The sequence below is a fragment of the Podarcis pityusensis genome (assembly GCF_964106645.2).
Source record: "Podarcis pityusensis genome assembly, chromosome: 6".
NCBI lineage: Eukaryota > Metazoa > Chordata > Lepidosauria > Squamata > Lacertidae > Podarcis > Podarcis pityusensis.
In genome coordinates, this window is record NC_138030.1 from 8,157,930 (window position 1) to 8,173,945 (window position 16,016).

The 16,016-nt window shown below is 45.5% G+C and overlaps 1 protein-coding gene across 2 annotated transcripts; it reads right to left on the reverse strand.

Annotated features, from left to right (window-relative positions):
- Positions 1-1,313: 1,313 nt before the first annotated feature.
- Positions 1,314-15,714, reverse strand: BIRC7 (baculoviral IAP repeat containing 7). 2 transcript variants are annotated; one of them, XM_081011482.1, is made up of 8 exons: positions 15,060-15,714; positions 8,099-8,860; positions 6,886-6,985; positions 5,831-5,909; positions 5,689-5,734; positions 5,058-5,129; positions 3,035-3,256; positions 1,314-1,753 (listed from the first exon to the last, which is right to left on the reverse strand). In XM_081011482.1, exons 2-7 carry the CDS (start codon positions 8,700-8,702, stop codon positions 3,057-3,059), a joined length of 1,101 nt encoding a protein of 366 aa, XP_080867608.1. In that variant the 5' UTR covers positions 8,703-8,860; positions 15,060-15,714; the 3' UTR covers positions 1,314-1,753; positions 3,035-3,056. The 2 variants fall into 2 exon arrangements, with proteins under 2 accessions (XP_080867608.1, XP_080867607.1); XM_081011481.1 differs by having other exon boundaries at positions 3,048-3,256; positions 15,060-15,694.
- Between the last annotated feature and the right edge of the window lie 302 nt (positions 15,715-16,016).

Below are 16,016 nucleotides of genomic sequence, written 5' to 3' on the forward strand. Positions count from 1 at the left end.
CTTTCTCCCGATTGAAGCGCAGTGTTTGAGGACCGGGACATTTGCAGGGAAACCCAAATGCTTGTTTACAAAGCTGTTGTACTACCAACCTTACTGCATGCTTGTGAAACATGGACCACTTATCAACGCTATCTCCAACTCCTCAAAAGATTCCATCAACAGTGTCTCCAAAAAATTTGACACATCACTTGGGAAGACAGGCAAACTAATGCCAGTGTATTGGAAGAAGCAAAGATCACCAGTGTTGAAGCAATGATTCTTCAACATCAGCTTCGTAGGACTGGTCATGTTGTGCGGATGCCTGATTGTCATCTTCCAAAGCTACTACTCTATTCCAAACTTAAAAATGGAAAGTGTAACGCTGGTGGTCAACAAAAGAGGCTTAAAGACTGTCTCAAGGCAAATCTAAAAAAATGTAGTATAAACACCGACAATTGGGAAACACTGGCCTGCAAGCGCTCCAATTGGAGAACAACCTTTACCAAAGGCGTCATGGGCTTTGAAGACACTCGAACTCAGGCGCAAGGGAGAAACACGGTAAGAGGAAGGCACACTTGGCAAATCCACACTGTGATCAACTCCCGCCCAGAAACCAATATCCCTACTGTGGAAGGACGTATGGATCCAGACTTGGCCTCCACAACCACTTACAGACTCATTGTTAAAACCGTGTTTATGGAAGACAATCTTACTCAGCTATGTGTGGATCACCAAAGAAGATGATAAAAAGTGCATACTATGGTTAAGTGTGCACAAAAGATGCATCTTTGTGAAAACATATAGAAATGCATTCCTTTAGGGAAAATTGCTATGCAAGCATGTGCATATTTGGAGAAATTTGTATGAAAATGCTGATTAATTTTCCATGAAACTTTGAAAAGTGTATCAGGAACGGATGTGGAAAATATGAAGAACTGAACTTAAGGATGGAAAAATGAGAAAGTGAAATTGACAGACTTTCCCATTCCTAGTAGGGATAGCATGAGGTCAAATGCTAAGCCCAATTTTGGTGATTACAGCCAATCGGCATTATACCAGTTGCTAGCTGTGTGGCAAGAACCTGCATTTTATTCAGCTAAAAAGTAGGTTGTAACAATACTAGGAACTAATTTTAAATAGGCAAAGTTAGGTTAATTTGTTTGTAAGTGGAGGGGTGCATTAATTGGGTGGGGGCACAATGACAGTATAGTTAAATAAATGTTATATAATAATAAGTGTTACAGCTTCTGTATAGGAAAAGCCATAGCATCTGAAATATTAAATTTATTGTTCGGTGAAAGTGCCTTGCAAGAATTTGTTACAGAACAGTCCCCGAGGGTTAAAGGTACCTTTATTCAAACAAAGTATGTTCCAAGGAAAAAATAAGTGGTAAAAAAATAGAAATAAACCACCAAGTTACTAAAGAACCTAGACAAAGTTTTCTGCTCCAAGACATTACATCAGCAAGGAAGGAACCATCTTTCAAATCTGAAGTAATCCCTTAAAAAAAAGAGAAAAGTCAATAGTTTCACAGACCAGAAAGTCCTTTGGGATTATTTTGTCCTTGATCTTTTTTTATACTGCTGTAAGGGAATTCCCAACAGCCCCAAACAGCACACATGAAGAAGTCCTGCAAGATCATTTCGGCTGGGAAGGAGGTCCCTTGGGGTGCCAGCACCCATTCCAAAGCTCCTTCAGTTGATGTCCCCTCAGGCTGGGTCATTGTGGGCCAAAACGGGTCCATCAAGCAGCAAGTATCTGGCCTCTGAAGATTCTGAAAGAACAGAGGGAGCTATGTCATCATACAGAGTCAGACCATTGGTCCATCTCGCTCAGTACTGTCTATAGTGATGGGTAGCAGCTCTCCAGGATTCCAGGCAAGAGTCCCTTCCTGGAAATACCAATGTTTGAACCTGGGACCTTCATGCAAAGCAGATGTTGTGCCTTCCTCATGCAAACCATTTCCTTTCAATTCAGGAATGCTTTCTTCTGGCAATCTTTCCCATAGGAATTGCTACTTGCCAATTCCTCTCATGCATGAATGAGTGGCAGTTTGTCTCCCACCTTTCTGTGCACAGTTGCAGTATTCTTCCCAGTATCAGCTACTGGGGAATCACAAGCGGGGAGAGGACTCACTCAGGGTCCTGCTGGCCGCTGTGAGAACAGGATGCTGAACTAGATGGGCCACTGGCCTCATCCAGAAAGCTCTTGTGTTCAGTTGCTATTCTGGCATTCTGAGCAGACTATTCCAATGGATACATAAGGAGTGCTTCAATACAGGAGTACTGCCAACATGAAGCCTCTCCAGCTGACAAATGGCAGACGAGTCTTCAAAACCTCTCTCTGCTGGCAGCTGGACACACAAAGGTTTGTGCGAAATGGCTCTGTAGATCTGCATGGCCAGCTCCATCATGAGGAGAAATAACACTACTGGCAATTCTCCCCTTACTGGAGGCCCTGCATACCTCATTATTGGCTGCTGAACCTGCTGGCAGCACCCTTGGCTAACCACCAGGCATACCAATTCTAGAGGGCCAAGAGCTCTGCAGCCCCTTGAATATTTGTTGGAAGTGGGCTAGGCCCCCTCAATATTGAGGGGAGCTGGCCACGTCGCACGCATGACGTCACATGCATCACATATTGTGCGTCGCAGTATCAATAGCCGGTTCCTCCAGAACACTCAGCTTCGTCCAGGCAATGTGATGTCACACACATGACATCATACACGTGCGACACATGCTGAGCCCCCTCAGTCTTGGGGGCAACCTGGCACCTCTTCTGACCACTCAGTGAGTGTATCTGTCACCCCCTACACACACACACACACACACACACACACACACACACATTGCCTTGCTTTGAGGAAGGGCGAGGTATTCTGGGCAGGGTGGTTGAGAGCATACCTGAACCTGCCACTATGGTTAGGTATGGCAGACCAAGGGTGCAAAAGTTACTTTGGCTTCTATCGCATGCACCATTAAGTAAGCATAAGGATTATTGCTTGTGCAATGGGGCTTGGACAATGTCCTCAGTTCGGCAATATTTCCTGTAGTACCTTTTTTACCCACCTTCCCAGTTCAAGAGAGGAATGCCTTCATACTGTCATGGATGACCCCTCTGCAGATGGGGCAGCGTCTTAGATTAGGAGCGCATTCTGTGCAAACCACTAAGTGGCCACAAGGCACCAACACGATGGACACATCTTTGTCCATGCACACTTTGCACATGCGCTCCTCCCGCAGCCGGCGCAGCTCCTCCTCCGTGCTCACAGGAGACTCTAGCAAGAGGAAGGAGAAAGGTTCAGGAGCAGCCAAAAGAGCCGTTTTGATTGCTCGGTGCCACACGACAATCTTGCAGTCCAGAGTTTCCATGTTGTGGAAAAAAGGGGTTGGGTTGGAGCCCAGGAAGTCTGGGGAAAATCCCTGTTCTTCTGTAAGTTTATACTGACTTATTTGTCAAGGGAAATTAGCACCTTCAGTCAACATTCTCCCACTGTGAAAATTGGTCATATGAACCCAAACACTGGAATATTTTAAGAACCAAGTAACCCTTGACAAATGGACAAAGCCCCCTACTTAAGCAATATACATTTCACAACATGGCTCTTTTGGATGGTGCTCAGTGCACTGTTTTGTGAGCAGTTTTTATTTTGCTGTGTTGCATAGGTAAAGGGACCCCTGACCATTAGGTCCAGTCGTGGCCGACTCTGGGATTGCGGAGCTCATCTCGCTTTACTGGCTGAGGGAGCCGGCGTACAGCTTCTGGGTCACGTGGCCAGCATGACTAAGCCACTTCTGGCGAACCAGAGGAGCGCACAGAAACACTGTTTACCTTCCCACCGGAGCGGTACCTATTTATCTACTTGCACTTTGACGTGCTTTCGAACTGCTAGGTTGGCAGGAGCAGGGACCGAGCAACGGGAGCTCACCCTGTCGTGGGGATTCGAACCACCGACCTTCTGATCGGCAAGTACTAGGCTCTGTGGTTTAACCCACAGTGCCACCCGCGTCCCCTCTATGTGTTGCATATAGCGGAACAAATTACGTTGTGTGTTTTTTATAAAAAAATAGAAACTATGCTGATACCAAGCTAACACTGACAGACTAGACTTGCTTGGCAACGATCCCCCTAAGAAATATGTCACGTCAAGTTGCATTTACTTTGTAGCCATTAGTACTATAACCTCTTAATTCTATCACTTGAAATTTTTCATACTCTTGAAGTAGTTGGGTCAAGAGTATGAGAAACTCTCAAACCACACAGACTATCCCTGCATGATAAGATTCAGAATGCTCACAGACTCAAGGCCACACCTTTCTACTGAGGTCAGACCCACAAAAACCATGTTAAAGCCACAAACCAGCCATCAAAATAAACTCAGATATCCGGAGTTGTATCCATTGTTAGTCATAATCATTTAAATTAATGGGCAGGGCCATCTGATTTTAGTGGGTCTACTCAGAGTAGATTTTAGTTTCATGCTGGTAATTCCTAACAGTTGTGTCCAAGCCCTTTAGCATCCAAAAACTTGCCCCAACAAGTGTGTTATGGGACACATGTTTATAGAGCTGCATTCACAACTTCTGTTTACTGTGCACTCGCTGCATTTCCAGCACTGGGTTCTTAATTTTTGGTCTCACAACATTGCTTCCAAATGCATATGCATCCTGTGCTTTGTTGTGAAATATTGCTATTTGATGCATTGTTTCCCAAACTAGCTTCACACTGATTGAAGTCCTTAAGCCACTCCTAATTCGTCTCCAGCCAAGGTGTGGACATGTTTGCAGGAGGTGAAGAAGACATCCTCATCCTGCCAATACTCAGAGAAATGAATCAGACACTAATTAAACTGTACTGATGTGAACAGCTGGGGAAGCACTGTGGAAACAACCAGGGAACACAGCAAACCTCTTCATTGTGCTCCAAGATGGTAATGTGAAGACACCTTGGTCTCCGAGCGCTTTTGCCGGTCTTTAGATGTGTTACAGAGAAATGAGTTATTTTGCTTAGCCAAGAATTAGGCTACCTGCTCCTATCCCACCTGGCCGCTCTGCTTCACTCTCTTCCACCAACCTTACCTGGTTCATTTGGACGTCCTGTTTCTGTCTCTCTCCTCACTCTCTGAGAATCTGCTTGCCTCTGAGCAGGCTCTGTGCATAAAACACACAGAGAAAATATGACATGTATGGGGAGTCCCTGTTCACAAGGTCGGTTTCCCTACTCCAAATATATTTAGAAGCCCAAAATAGATTTTAAGAAGTTCAAGTGTTTACATGAGAACCTATAGCATCTTAACACATGTGTGAAGGAGTTATTTTGTACCAAAATGGGGCTTTTGGCATGAGCCCTGCAATAGTTGAAAAAAAGGGCAGAAAGATATTGGGTGCCTGGACATAGAAAAGGTGGGAGAGAAGCCTTGGGCTTCACTGCGGCACTGCTGTGGGGAGCAAGCCCCTTTTGAGATGACCCTGCTGTAAGATCTGGACTCCCTCCATCCAAATTCAGGTGTAAATATGTGAATAAATCATATTTTTTAAAGCTAAGGAAGCCTCCACTGTGTCTATGATTATCAAAGGAACACAGACCCTGGAGTGAGCACTTGGAACCCCTCCTGGATGCTTGCCACAGCTTGGCAGAGATTGGAGGTGGCATCCAACCTTTGGAACAATATCAACAGAGGTAAGAGCTCAAAATTACAGAAGTACTTACCTTGGGAGCTGGTGGGATGTTGTTCAGGCCAATGTAAGTTGTCCTCCTGGAAACAAATGATATGCATCATTTTGTAATAACTGCATTCATGTGCACACTTGCACACACAGACACATGCACATGCACAAGCACACACACTCACCGGGAGTATAGGATTGATATGCGCTTCTTGAACACTGTTGATGAAGTCACTCCCTCTGGACTGCTGCAAGAATTTACACCTATAGATGTGGGATGGGAGAAGAGAAGATGAAACAGTCCCAATACTGTGACGGCCATGTAGAAAGAATCTAAAATCTAAACTCTCATAGGAATAGCAGTGATACTCGAAGCATCACAGATAGCGTTTACTTTTATTGCAAGCCATCAGTTATTGCCATCAGTCATAGCACATCACCAAAGTGGATTTCACTTGCACTCAGACTGTGACATTTTGGCCTTCTGTCCTCCCTTTGAACTGTTGAATCAGACTGTATAACAAAATGCTTTGGGAATTCTCACTATTTTGCAAAAGTCGCTTGCCACACAGGAGGAGGGGAGGGTGTGTGAGGATCAAAGAAAAAAAGCCCCAGCCATAATAATAATATTATTATAATAATAATAATAATAATAGTAGTGTTGATCAGAAAGGGGAAAAAATACCTGTGTTTGCAGCTGCAAATATGTGAAATGGTTTAGGAACTTGTTGCTACACTTCTACATAAAAAAAGACAGCCAGCAGTGACCTCTTGCACAGAATGCAAAAAGGATGCAGAATAGCAAGCTGGTGAGTATTCAGTGCGGAACTGCAATGCGCATCCATTCAGTCCAGTGTGTTCACTAGATAGTCAGGGGGTCTGTGCCTTTCTAGCAGAAATCATGTGCAATTAAGCTAGGTCTCTCTGCTTTCAAAGCAGGAAAAGAACGCTAGCATCTGAACGCTTAGGCAAACAATTGGAAAATCCTATCCTTGTAAACACTGAATATCTACTTCTGGGCACAGGTTTCCTGAACATGCAAGGTTATTGTTTAACAAGAGTTTCCAAGTTGAATCTGGGAAAGTTGGCATCACCAGTTAGGTGGGTCAACTTGCTATTGTCCTGTGGGACGTTACTAGCTATACGCAGGAGGTTTCTGAATCCACATATCAATTGTTCTCTGTTCCTGAAAGAGGGGTGTGTGTTTGTAAGTGTGTGAGGGTCAATAGGGATGTGTTACCTTGGAAACCAAACAGCATGCTCCATCCATGGGTCATCTCCACGCTCCCAGTTCCTCAAAGCACCATCACAGTAGAAACACCGCACAAAATCCCCCTGGCCTGAAAACAGTCATGGCAAGAGGTCTCATGTTAATCACTTAAAAGCTGAAACCGCTGCAGAGGCCCACAAACCTTTTGGGGCCAGGGGACACATTTAAAATTTTGAAAAAGTGACATGGGCACTGGCTGCAAAAGGATTGTCTTCCAAAGTGCAAGAGGTTAACCCAATGCAAACAGAAGTGAAGCAAGAAGATTGGTCTCTCTTGTATTGTGGCTTTCCAAGGAGATATTTATGGAGGCTTTTTGTGGGCACCATAGGGGATACTGCTGGGCAAACTGGCACTTGTGGGCACCACATTGGCAACCACCACAGAGAATGTGCATACTTCATATTAGCTGCACACTGACACTCCATGACGATGCTGATACCTTACAGCAGGACAAGGGAACCTTTCTAGCCCCATGGGCCAGATCCTTCTCAAGATCAGCCTTGTTGGCCAAATTTGGCAAGTGGATGGAGTTGACCAACAGTCCATCACATGATGTCACAATGACAACATTTGCAGAGTGCTTTGAAGTCACAAGTGCTGTTAAATGGGAGGTTTGCCCCTCGCCCATTTTTGCAGGGGATAAAATGGGGGAGGGAGAATCCAAACTGGCAGCGCTCCCTCGTTGGGACTGGAGACAGGGACAGGAAAGAGGAATAGCCGCTCTGCAGAGATGTTCCTCCACCCAACCCAACCAAGAGCCCCACAGCACCAAAAGCCCCCACATACTCCAGACAGCGACACTCATCCCACCTTCAATGAGGAGCATGGGGTTTCGATCCTGCAGGTGCTGTTTTTGCATTTGGGAAAAGCTCTTGTGAAGCACCACCCCATAGTATCAAAAACTGCACCCATCTCAAACCAGAGCAGCACTTTCGCAAAGGAATTTCAGGCTGCCACCGCTCTTGTTTGAGCCTCCCAAAACTTCTGAAAGTTAAACGCTTTTTCAGCTCTGGTTTTATTTATTCATTTTTCATATAACCTTTTTTTAACATTTGGTATCTTTTGTTTGCAAACTGCTTAGGGGGAATGGCTTCATTCTAGCAAGCTGTATATAAATTTCATTACGCCAATAATAATATAAAACAGCATAACCCCTTTTTTCAGTTCTTTTGAGCTTACATACCTGTGTAGAAAAATCCTGCTCCGGCGAGCGACTCTGGAGTCACCCGAGCAGAAGCTGGCCAATTTTCAAAAGTCTCCAGGCGATCTCCTTCCATCTCCATATCTGGGTATTCTGGTTGAAAGTCTACAGTAGCCTCTTCCATGCTTAAGTTTTGCAACATGCCAAGAAACTGTCCATCCACAGCATCCTGGAGGCCCTCAGTCTGAGGCATTTCTTGGTTTCCTACATCCTTCCCCTGGATGAAAGAGCAGCTTGGGAAGAACTTCTTGTGCTCTGCCTTGGGGTCATCCTCAGCGACCCAGTCAAACAACACCCCACCGCAGCAAAAACATTTCACTCTGTCCTCGGGCCCAATGAAAAAGAAGCCAGCAGCGGCCAGGTCAGCTGGGGAAGTAGGAAAGCTCTCCGGCCAATGCTGGAAAGTCTGTAGGCGCGTCTCCTCAAATTGCATGCTGGACTGGGACAGCCAGGAACGTCTGTTCCTAGATGCTCTTGCAGATGAGCTGTCTTCCATGTCCCTCTTCATTGAAACGATATTAGCCATTATATTATCGACAAGCTGGTTGATTTCAATGGCAGTCTGCCTCCAATAAGTAGCCTGCATCCCTTAGCTCTCTCTGGCTCAGCCTCCTGCGAATTCTGGAAAGCTCTTGAACTCAGAAAAGCCACACAGGCTCCCAAACAGCAGGCAGGCACAAGGTTCCGGTTTTTCTACAGCCTGCTGATTTGGTAGTTGCTGCAGTACAATCGCTGCCCTTCCACCTGGACAGAGAACAAAAAGTTTTACAGGAAGACAAGGGGGGTGGGGAGACATTTGTGTGTTTTGGTGAAAAAGAGGGACAGAAGAATTCAGCAGTGGCTTAAAGTGGAGGCAACAAATTTGTGCAATAACTCTTTTTTTAGACTGAATGCATCCATTAATTCTGGGCATTGTAACAGCAAGACAAAAAGGAGGAGTCAGTGACTTATTTAATGACTAAACAAATTTTAACATTTTGTTCTATTTGCAGAGACAAGAAATGCAAAAGATCAATTTTAAATATCAAAGCCTCCAACTCACTGGTCCCATTTACAAAAACCTCTCTGTTACAAGTTACATTTGACAGCCAAACTGTCATCTACAGTGCCATTTCCCCTTAAGTATAGCTGATAATTAGGTGGGATGCGTTAATGGACTTGCTCCAGCCAACATCACACAGGGAAGCTAGAGATGCTTGGGGAGAAAGGCAATCGACTTATAATCTCTTGCACGCAATTGTCAAGGAAGTCAACTCTGTTTGTGGGGGCAGGATGAGATCACCCAATCTGCAGTTGTGAGATTATTTTGTTCCCACACCCACCCAAAACAGAGGTTCAAGTCAATGATGAAAGTGTTAAGAGGGCTTTCCGGCATCAAATACTAATGATTTGTACAAGAACAATGAGCCAATTAAACCAGAATAAATGTGAATACAAGACAAAACGATAATTCTGAAAGCTCACATGCTTTTTCTTTCTTTAAAGGGCAGGGGGAGATAATCTGTGACCTTTCAGATATTACTGGACCACAGCTCCCATCACTCTTGAACATTAACCAGGCTGTCTGAGGCTGATGTGGGTTGTGGCAACATCTGGAGGGCCAGAGGTTATCCCCCCCCCCAGCTCAAAGGTCTATAAGTGTACAGTGCAGCAGGTCCTTAAAAGAGGCATCTCCCTAATTTCCCATGCCTACACAGGAATGCATTTAGTGCAGTGCATAGTACAGTTATAGTGCAATATCAGACTATGCAGCTTAGCGGCTCAGAGCTCACTCTCTTCACAATCATGCAACCACACAAATCTATAGTTGCAGGTTTTGAAGACTTTTTATTTATTAGTTATATCCCACATTCTTCTTCAAGGCAGAATACATGGTTCCCCCGCTGCCTCAATTAATCTCCACAACAATCCTGTGAGGCAAGTTAGGCTGGGAGGCAGCGACTGGTCCAGGTCACCCAGTGAGTTTCATGACCAAGTGGGAATTTGAAGCCTGGTCTCCCAGGTCCTAGTGAGACACACTAATCACTGCACCCTACATCTTAAGGCATCATTGTTGTTTGCAGGTATAGCAATCCTGTTTTATAGACTGTAGAGGATAGGAACAAGATTTTAAGAATTGTATGACCATTCAATTAACCCACATCAGAGAAACTATGCAAACTCCTGCCTTGTAGGGTTTAGTGTTACATAGGTTTTCATTACCCATTTTGTTTCTGTATATGTGATAAGTAACTGAGTTATGATTCCTTTGCTTTCTAATTCACTTCCTTTTTTTTTTTTTAAGGGAGGGGATTACAACAAGTAGCCGAGCTTCCCCATGAACATGATAAGGCAGTGGTTCCCATTTAGATAATTACTGAGGACCCCCTATTTTAAAAAGTCAAGCCACTGGCCCCCTTCTTTTGAAAGTTTTGATAATTCTATAGTAGTTACCTCTGCAAAGCATTTTTTAACAAACTGTGGGGCAGCACTAAAACAGACCAAAAATTTGAGATATTACCATGCAAAAATAACAAAAAAAAAGTTGGTGGGAGGCAAAGAATGGGGATATGGACCCCCTGCGTGTGTTCTGCAGACCCCTAAATGGGAACCACTATGATCGGGGATTATTTGAGGGTTAGCACCCTGTGTAAAATGAGAGAAGCCAGACCAGCACAGCACAGCACATCTTCAAGCTCAGTTGCTACCTGAAGATTGCCAGCCATTTCTACCCCTCCTTTTCCCATTAACATGGTAAAATATATCATGGCGTATACTCAGATAGGCAAAACATATCTACACAATAAATAAGCTCTGTAGAGCTCAAGCAAATAAACCAAACCTCAGGACCAAATTAATATCCACTACTATACTTAAAGCCTCTAAATATTCAACAGCATTATTACAACTATACCTCAATACATTTTGTTCTGTATGCATGCAGGGTACTTACTTAACCAGAACAAACTGGAAGATCACTCAACCACAAAGCAGAGAACAAGTGTCTAACACTAGCTTCTGGGGCCCCTTTACCTTCCAATCTCCACCCAAGCAATTAACCAATTTGTGCTTCGAATCAAACATTTAAAGCTGCAAGCAGTTTGTAACCTGACCGAAGCAAAAAACCTGATAAGCCAGTGAGGTGCACAGAAAGACACTGGAGTGTAGAAACCACCATCCCGTGGAGACGTGGGTTCAGCTCTTCACTCGTGCAAGCTCAGTGAAGTAGCTTTGGACACAAAACGGGGAGTGGGAGGCAGAAGGATGCGTGTCATGCTCTGAGCTCCTTGGAGGGAGGGCGGAACAGAAATGTGATAATAAATAAGATGCTCGTTCCCCTTGCTTGCCACTTCAGAGCTCGATCTCTCATTTGTGTTTGCCTTATTCTGAATAAGTTTAGTAGCAGTGCCATCCAGATGCCCAAACTTCGAACCTCTGTTGGAGGAGACCAGTCGGAGGGCAGATATTTGGTTGTAACAAGAAGTGTGCTCAAGTTGGTTAGAGAATGGGGTGATAATGCCAGGGTTGCAAATTCCATCCCTGTATGGGACAGCTGCATGTTCCTGCATTGCAGGGGGTTGGATGAAATGATCCTCAGGATCCCTTCCAACTCTACAATTCTATGAATGCCCTCCTCGCCCCTCATCAGGGAGGCTCCTTTAACAATTCAAGAACAACTGGGTGTGGTGATTTATTTATTTTAAACCAACCCTGTTACTCTCACACACAGTTTTTTTGTGACAGTACTCACAAGTACAGAGTACCAGCCACACTATGTGCATTCACTATTAGACTTGTTAAATGACCAGGTTTTAAAATGTGCTCCAAAAGCAAGCAATACTCATATGATCAGGATTGCCTTTAAAAGACCCCTATTTTTTTTAAAAAAAACCACACATATGGATTCACTGGTTTAAGTACTTATTAAACTCTGTATTGGTTGGGATCCAGGTAATTAAAGGAAGGCCTCCTCCCACATCAACCTCCGTAGACATCTATAAAATCAGTTTCAGGCTTCGGGGGCTTGGCTCCCCCCCCCCCCTTGGTAGTAGATAAGCAGTACAAAGAGAAAGCAGTCTTTTACCAGTAACAGAAATGTTTAATGAATGCAGCAAAAGCACAAGCGGCCATTCTCGGAGTGCAGATGCTCCCAATTAAGGTTCTGCCCACTTCCCTCTAGTCACGTCCGCCCTCTCATCTCCTAGCCACCTGTTCTCTCAACAACTGAGCCTTTTGCGAAGCCACCTTAACTAATCCCCTAGCCGTGGGACTGAGAGGCTGCACATCTTCCAGTGAGAGAGAATCGGCTAGCTCGCTCTCTTCCCGTTCTTCTTCTTACTGTTCACCTCCCAGTTCTGCCCAACTATCATCTTCCAAACTGTGCCCCTCAGCAAACCATTGTTCCAAATCAACACTACTGCCCTGCTCCTGTGGAGTTTCAGGATCCTGGCCATGAACAGGGGGAGAGGTAGGCTCCCACCATTCCTCATAGTTGTACTCCTCAGCCTGGTCTCTGACAATCAGAAGGTTTGGGCAGAGTGATTTAGAAGCTCGTGCATGGACTGATCGGCCACAGGGCTGTGCAATCTAAGGCTACCGGGGGGAGTCATTTCACCATTCCTTGAGGGCTTCCAAGTGGCGGATAGAAGTACATGACTGGTATGCATATATTGCTTGGTGCTCAGGAATGAAATCATCTTCTTCTCACTCGTGTTTTGTATTGTTTCTGAATCTTTTTTAAAAGAACCACTTCACATTTGACAAGACACCCACCACTTGCATTTAGCAAGACACCGCCCCCCCAAATGTTGCCCAAAATGGAATGCGATCCTCAGGTTGAAAAAAAAATCCCAAAATATTCCTCACCCCGTCTTTCCCCAAATAGATTTATCCTTTAGGTTCCAGGCAAAGTCTTGTAGGTATTTTTCAGCACCACCTTCCAGTTATGACATTTATTGGGTTTTTTATGTTGCTGTTTTTATTTGCTATGTTATAAACCTAACCTGGGACCTTTTGGATAAACAGCAGTCTACAACACTGAAACAAACAAGCCTAGTTAAGGCTGCGGAGAAATAGAAGGCCATGCAGTGCTTTTGCGCAAACTTTGGCACTCTGGTCTGTCCCCTAGTGCAGATAGCAGCTCTGAACTCACTGCTTGTGCTTTGAACCATTAGGAGCTCTGCAAAACCTTCACTGAAGCTTTGTGTGTGTCACACGTTGACAAGAAAGCCCAGGGTAGGATGCAATGGAATCACCAAGGGGAGGAAAGCTCCCTGAAACTCAGGGAAGTGTAACAAAGCCTGTTGTGAACTGACTGGTGGTGGGTGAAGCGAAGGGCCGTCTGTGGCCTCAGCCCAAACACATCATCCTGCCTTATTGCAACTCACGTATACAAAGTACTCTTCATTTAGTTGCATTTGACAGGCTGTCGAAAGTGGGCTTTTTGGAGGTTGATGAGGTTTCTGTGTTACATCCATTGAGCCCTTTGTGGCAGGAGTCAGCTTGCTTCTACTGTGTGTCTCAGAAGAATCAGTTCTTTTCTATTCATTCAACAACAACAACAACAACAAATAATAATAATAATAATAATAATCCTTTGCTACCAACATTGGGTCTGTAAAGAATCCCTATAGTAAAGAATTTGTTGAAGGCTTGATGCATCACCCTTCTATTCCCATGGAGACCTTTATTCAGAAGCAAGTCCCATTAAGTTAAATGGAATTCACTCCCAGGTGTGTATAATTGCAATTAATTTGTTGTGACACAGCAGAACCAGATGTTTGGTGCTATGTCTTTAATTTCCCAGTTAGCGCCAGGAATTGGTTCTTAGGCTTTCTTCAGGTCTCCTTAAGCGGGAGAGCTTGCAGCCTTCCAGATGCTCTGAGTCTCCAACTCCCATCAGCCCCGAACAGAAGGGCCCAATGGTCAGGGATGATGGGAGTTGTAATCCAGCAACACCTTAAAGATGTGGTTATCAAAAAAAATTCTCTGGGCCACGGAATAAAAATTTGATAGCACCACAACCATTTTTTAAAAAATTGATTACAAATACATTGGGGGGAGGGACACAACTCCTAGCAATGCTTGACATGAGTTTAATTCACCACCGGACCTAACGGAGACTTCCATTTTCAGCACCTTGACACCCAAAAAAGTATTTGCTGGCAAATGCCAATGTGCCATCAGATCCAATGCACCCCTTCATTTCCGCAACGTAATTTGGCCAAAAAAGGGCGAGCGTGAGATTCGAGTAAATGCAGTATTTTGTAGTATGATTGTGGAACACCCACAAAGTGTAAAGCAACACAGCTGCGCAAGAACATGAATTGTTCCCAAATATATAATTACAAATGAGCCTTTTACATAGGTACCTTACTTATGTACAGAAACATTCAACAGGAGGGGTGAACTTGCAGCATCAAGTGATGCTCTTGCTCTCATTTTGAAAGTAAAAATGTGTGTGTGTGTGTGTGTGTATAGAGCAGGGCCGGATTTAGGTTTGATGAGGCCTTAAGCTACTGAAGGTATGTCCAGTTGTCTTTTGTCAACAACAAACTGTCGCTGTTTTTCTGTGTTGAATATATGCTATATGGTAATTTATGGACCTAATAGGTATCCAAAGCCATTTGCACATAACAAATAGGAGCCTACACAACACAAAACACTGTTGCTGTATGTAGGTTTTATTTTATTTGTTTTTTAGCTTGTATTTTGGAAATGTACATCCAGGTTTTTTTTCCTTTAATTTTTTGGGGGGGCCACCAAGAGAGTGGGGCCCTATACAGTGAAATGTTTAAATGCTTTTCTGAGTGCCCTGGAATCTCCCCGCCCCACTTGGCATCCTCTCCTCCTGCCAGACCCTTGGAGAGCCATCTCCAGTCCCACCAAGGAGGGACCAGTCGACGTGCATTTACTTCTGCCATTTTGGGTGCGCCAAAACCCCGCTCCCTGCCAGGGAACGTACCCAGAAATCGGTGGCTGCGTCATGGCTCCCGTTCCTTAAATATCGCCGCCTGCCGTGTCTCGCCCGCCTTTCTTCCCTTCGCGGCGCAACGTGTGAAGAGCCCCTCATTACACGTGAAGCGGGGCGAGGGGGACCGTGAGGCTGCCGCTTCCCCCCCCCCCCCCGCCAGAAACTCAACAGGCGAAGCTTCTCGCGCCAACGGCCGCCGCCCGAGCAGCACCTGTTGGATTTCTGCCTGCGGGGAGAGACTGCCCGAGCCATGCTATGGGGCAGCAGCTGCATACAAAGACTTAAGGGGTCGGCAACCCCCTGCCCACTGTGTCTCAAAGGAACAACCAGCCATGCCCGCAGGCAGGCCGTTCCCGGCCGCCCTCATGAGGTAAATCAACAGCCGGCCATCCCGGCTCTCCTCAGCGTTTTCCCTCGTTCTTATTGGCTCCTCGATTACAATAAGGCCCGCCTCCTGTCAATCACGCCCCCCCCCCGCAATCGGACGACGGCGGGTTGGGCGGGACCTAAAAAAAAACGGGGCCCCGGTGAAAAATGGGCGGAGCCTGATCCGCGGAACGGCCGCCGCCACGGTCGCAGCGCATGCGCGGCAGATGATAAGTTTGCTCATTTCCCCCTCCTCCCTTTCCCTCTCGGGTTAGCGTGAGAGGCTGGGGGCGGTTCTTATTTTTTTTCCTTCTCGTCCCCTCCCGGCATGCCCCGCGCGCCAGTGGCGCTGACGTCACCGCCGCCCGGTCCCCGCCGCCATTGGAGTTGGAAGGCTCCTCCGGCAGGCAAATATATATATATAATAAATATATAGATACATATCTATATTATCTCTCCAGCACCGCTGCCTCTTTCTCTGAGGGAGCCGCGGTCCAATTGGGGAAGAGGGGATAAGGAAAGAGCGGCCGGAGAAAGGCTTCTCCCGTCTCCCTCAGGCCCAGAGGGAGGCGAGCGGAGGCA